At 46.0% G+C, this 5,091-nt stretch overlaps 1 gene segment (V, D, J or C); it reads left to right on the top strand.

The window, feature by feature from the left end:
• Positions 1 to 3,408: 3,408 nt before the first annotated feature.
• On the top strand, positions 3,409 to 3,780 carry LOC125081790 (probable non-functional immunoglobulin lambda variable 5-48). The segment is given in 1 exon segment: positions 3,409 to 3,780. A coding segment is annotated over 1 exon segment (372 nt).
• Positions 3,781 to 5,091: the final 1,311 nt, after the last annotated feature.

The following is a 5,091-nucleotide window of genomic DNA, read 5'->3' as shown; positions in this document are numbered from 1 at the left end:
TTGTATGTGCAAATGCCCTCTCATTTACTATACATGATTCAGTTGCTCCATGAGTAATATCTTCTTATACAGATCTCACTATATCCATAGGAATAAATCAGGCCTTAGGGGAAAGTACTGCTTCAGGATGGAGGTGGGTGACCCCACCTATGTCAGCCCAGGGTCTAAGACTGACTCAAAACGTGGGTTCTCTAAGTACTTGTAGTGGGTGACTGGGTCCAAAATAACCCATGCCCATCTCTCAGGGCCCAGTACTAAGAGTCAGACTCCTTCTTTCTGCATCTGCTCATTCCAATCTTTCTCTAGGAACTTTCTTTTTTTCCCATTCTGGTAATTGTTCTTTTTTTTTTTTTTTATCCCCCCCACCCCGAGGTCCAGAGGAAGCAGGTCTCTTTAGCCACAGGGGTGATAAGCCACAGATCCCTCTCTAAAGTAAGATGTGACTATGTATGTCCCTTCTATGTGTGCACTGGACACCTAACACCGGGTTTCCTCATCACTGAAGCAACCAGTAGAACCATGTTTCTCTTCATCTCAAGGTGATCTGAGGCTTATGTCACAATGCTGATGAAGCTGGGAATAATCAGGGCCTAGGGACATATACAGAAAAATAAAAGAAGTTGCAATTCCACAAGTTATGGAGACAGGATCATGGAAATACAGGGGAGTTGTGTCACCATCCACTGTTGCAGGAAGCTGACTCTGGGGACACACAACCAAGTCTGGGCTTTTCCATTTTCCACTTCCCTATGCACAGGTAAATGGATGAAGTGCTGTCTGGATGTGGTCTCTAGGAGCACCTCAGCTGTTCCTCTTTTCCATACTCTAGCAACACCATGTGGCCCTTGGTTCACCTAATCAACAGTGCAGGACTCTGGATGCATAAATCTCAATTACTTGATGTTCTACAGAGAGTTACATCTTGGATAGTCTCTAAGGCTGGGAATTTCTTTACTTTCATGTAACAAGGAGACTTAACAAAGGCAGTGAGTTGGTGACTCCAAGTATCTCTCAAGGGGATGGACCTGGGCTAGCCGAAACTGCCCTCTGTCCCTCCCCCAGTGACCTCACTCCTTGGACATCTGTATGTTTCATCAACACTGATTGCAGCCTTGGCTGTAGACCTCCCATGAACACTTGAGGCTCCTCCTCCTTATGTCCCATCCCTGCCATTCCTGTAACACAGCAGGTATTTAAAATTGAAGCATCTCTGGAGATATTACTTCTGCAGCTCAGCTCCATATCCATCTCATCGACTCTGTCCTTTCTCCTCTGCTTCTCCTCAGGCTCATGAGAGAAAGGAAGAACTGAGTGCCTTTGCCATGTTCAACCATGGAATCTGGTCCAGTAAATGCTGATTGGTGGGAACAACACAAAACCTTCTGAGGTTTGCAATTGCGACAACTGTGCAGTGAAGAACAATGTTACCCCTGAATATGAATGTTTGATAACTGTGGAATGTTGACCCTTCCAGGGTGGGGAATCACTCTTCCACACTGTGGACAGCTTGTGTGTATGGAAGTGCCCCTGAGCATGTGTTGATGTGATCATACTGCATATCACAGAAGTTCTGCAAAATCAGAAAGGCTCCAGGATGTTGATGAAAGCTCTCTTTGATCGTTCTCATGGTAGTTTACTTTCAGCAAGTCTTGCAGGCCAAGATAGTCATTGGTGGGGCTACTTGTCATCACATAGTGTGCAGTTCAGGGAGCACTTGTGATAGTAGAGGGCTTGTGCACAATCACTGAGGGCTTTCTCTGAGCACTAAATGTGAGCTCTAGCTGTTCCTTGTCTGAGGTCTGCTCACAGATCTCACGCAGACTGTGACCATGTGGAGACTTTGTCCTATGCAGTCTGGCAAGGACAGCTTCCTCATCAGAAGGAGCCTTCCCTCCTCCACAGTCATTTGCCCTGGACAGAGGGACATGGGTGGGAATGGTACAAGGGTAGCACATCAAGAAGATATCTCTGGGGGTGCCTGGGTGGCTCAGTGGGTTAAAGCCTCTGCCTTCAGCTCAGGTTGTGATCCCAGGGTCCTGGGATCGAGCCCCAAATTGGACTCTCTGCTCAGCAGGGAACCTGCTTCCTCCTCTCTCTCTCTCTGCTTGCCGCTCTGCCTACTTGTGATCTCTGTCAAATAAATAAATAAAATATTTTTTTTAAAGAAGATGTCTCTGACTTTGTTTCTCAGTTGCAGGGATCAGCAGTAATGGAACAGTCCATCTGGGGGTGAAGTGACATTTGAGGTTGGTCTTCATAGTGGGGAGTTTTGGGTTCTTATGCTAAGACCTGTATGTGTTTATTGTTGTGGGTCAGTCCTGATTCATATGTAGTACCAGCAGTTTGCCCCTATCAGGCACCGATGTGGCAGACTACATTTATGGTGTTAGGGGCTCAATCAGGAATCCAGTTTCACCTCTAAATTGGATAGACATTATTTCAAATTTTGAGGTTGATTCCACATGGGAGACACAAAATCCAGGAAAATTACTTTAAAAAGGACAGTAGTTTCTGTGTAGTGGTTGTGATGAGGTAGACCTGACAGGGGCCCTCACATCACAGCCAACAGGAAACTGGACACAGCACGAGCACAAACATTATGATGCTAGATATCAAAAAGCAAGCAGATAGTATTAGTTATTTTGTATAAATGTTTCCTGTTAAATCCCTAGATTCCCCATTCCTCGTGGAGTGGACTAATATCAGCAATTCAACTTAACCATATTGGCTGCCTCTGAGGCATGCCCCTCCCACTTTTTTGAATGACAGCGACAAGAACAGATGCAGAGTCCACGAGAGCTTCCCAGGTGCCTGCAGATAGACGTATGACCAGCAGGGGGCGGCATTGCTGTCACGGAGTTGCTTGGTTGGTTGGGGGGAGGTGGAGCTCTGGTCAGGAAACCCCTGCTGAAACCAACTCATCCTGGAAGGCACTGGTCCCTGACACAGTGCTCAAGTCTCAGCCACTGTGTCCCATCTGGTACAAGAGAGTACTCATTACCCACAAACCTGTGGTTTGACTAAGGAGCTTCTTCCTCCAATATTCCCCCAACACAGAAATCTCAGAGCATCTTTACCCCTTCAATTTCTCTGTCCACATAAACTTGCTCACCTTCCTTGTCATATCTCAGAGAGGAACAAAGCCAGATAAAGATGGGGACAAATTTAAAGGACAGTCTTCTCCCCATTAGGCAGTAAGGTGGATAATAAAAGCCTTGCCCAGCCCAGCGCTGCTCTAGGACCTCTGGGGCTGTGACCACCATGGACTGCACTTCGCTCCTCCTCATGGTCCGCTCTCAATGCACAGTTAGGAACAAGCTTTTGAGCAGCAGGGAAGCCCCCCAAGCTGTGTGGGCTGCCCTGATCTAATCCCTTATCAGCTGCCAAGTTGCCCCAGCTCCATTAAGAATGTGTGACTTTGTTGCAGGTTCCCCATCCCAGCCTGTGCTGACCCAGCTGTCCTCTCTCTCTGTATCCCTGGGAACAACTGCCAGACTCACCTGCACCCTGAACAGTGGCTTCATTGTTAGTGGTCACAATATCCACTGGTTCCAGAAGAAGCCAGAGCCCCCTCCCCAGTTTCTCCTATTTTTCTACTCAGACTCAAATAAGCACTGGTGCTCCAGGGTCACCAGCCGCTTCTCTGGCTCCAACGATGACTTGGCCAATGCAGGGCTTCTGCATTTCTGTCAGCCACAGCCTGAAGATGAGGCTGACAATTACTGTGCTACAGTTCCTGACAGTGGGAATAGCTTTCATTCCTCAAAGTGTCTCAGATAAGGAGGAAGTGGGTTGAAAACCTCAGGACCCACAGATCTTGTCTCTAACCCTCGTTTCAGTAAGAAACCTACCTGTAAAGACGTACTGGGTTGGTCTTTTCTGCACTGTAATCTATCCTTCAACAAGGAAAGAGGAACAGTCATGTAACTCTTATAAAGTGAGGCAAAACAGAGCATCCCAGAAAGACACAGACAGATGAGTTTTCAGAGCCCAACAGCGCATAACCACTCAATCTGGAGAAGATGAAGAGGAATAAATATTGTGTCTACAACTGGACATGCTGCCCAGAGAGCATTTCCACAATCAGTTTCACTATCTTATTCCATAAAATGTCACCTTGTGTCACTACTGATGTATCCACAGCTGATATATTGATAGTAATCCTAGTCACAGACCCAGTCTCTTCACTCTGAACCAGCTTTACATGAACTTGGACCAGGTCCCACAGACTCTAACTGACAACACTCCCCACACCTTCCCTCCTCTTCTACTCTCTGTTCTCATACCCTCAGGCTTCAGTCTCCCATCTGGCTCTTGTCTGAGTTCCATGTCCCATCAATATTTTATTTTATTTTATTACTTAATTTCATTCCATTTCATTTCATTCCAAAGATTATTTATTTATTTATTTATTTATTTATTTATTTATTTATTTACAGGGAGGGAGACAGCGAGAGAAGGAACACATGCTGGGGGAGTGAGAGAGGGAGATGAAGGCTTCTTGCAGATTAGGGAGCCCGATGTGTAGATCCATCCCAGGTCTCTGGGATCACGACCTGAGATGAATATAGAGTTGGAATTTGAACCTGCTGTGCCCCTAGGGAGCCCTGAAGCCAGTCTCTTTAATATGAAAATAAAGTTATTACATTTACTGAAAAGGATGTGTTCATCTACCTTTAGGTATTTGTACATGGGATCTATTGTTCCTTACCCACTTCAGAACTAACTGATGTCCCCACCCATGGAGAATCATGGAGGAATCCACAGACAAGGATCACATGCATATTTTAGGATATGTCATTATTTTTCTTATGCTCCACATTCTCATTCTTAAGAAGTCTCTGAACAGTAATTCCACCGCAGAAATATTTTTCTATGATTCATAAAGTCCCAGGCTGTAGTGTATTTTCACACAGGCACAAAACCATTAGCAATATCTCATTCTCACTCCCTTGTAGATACCTGGGGACACAGGGGACAATGGGTTTGGCTGGGATGTGGGAACAGAAAGGAGGGGGCTTCATGCTCCCCCATGCCCCGTGTTTCCAGACACCCAAAACCCCACAGTTGTAGACCTTGTGTCTGCAGAGA

This window comes from Lutra lutra, chromosome 12, assembly GCF_902655055.1.
Source record: "Lutra lutra chromosome 12, mLutLut1.2, whole genome shotgun sequence".
NCBI lineage: Eukaryota > Metazoa > Chordata > Mammalia > Carnivora > Mustelidae > Lutra > Lutra lutra.
This window is presented reverse-complemented; position numbering and strand designations above follow the sequence as displayed.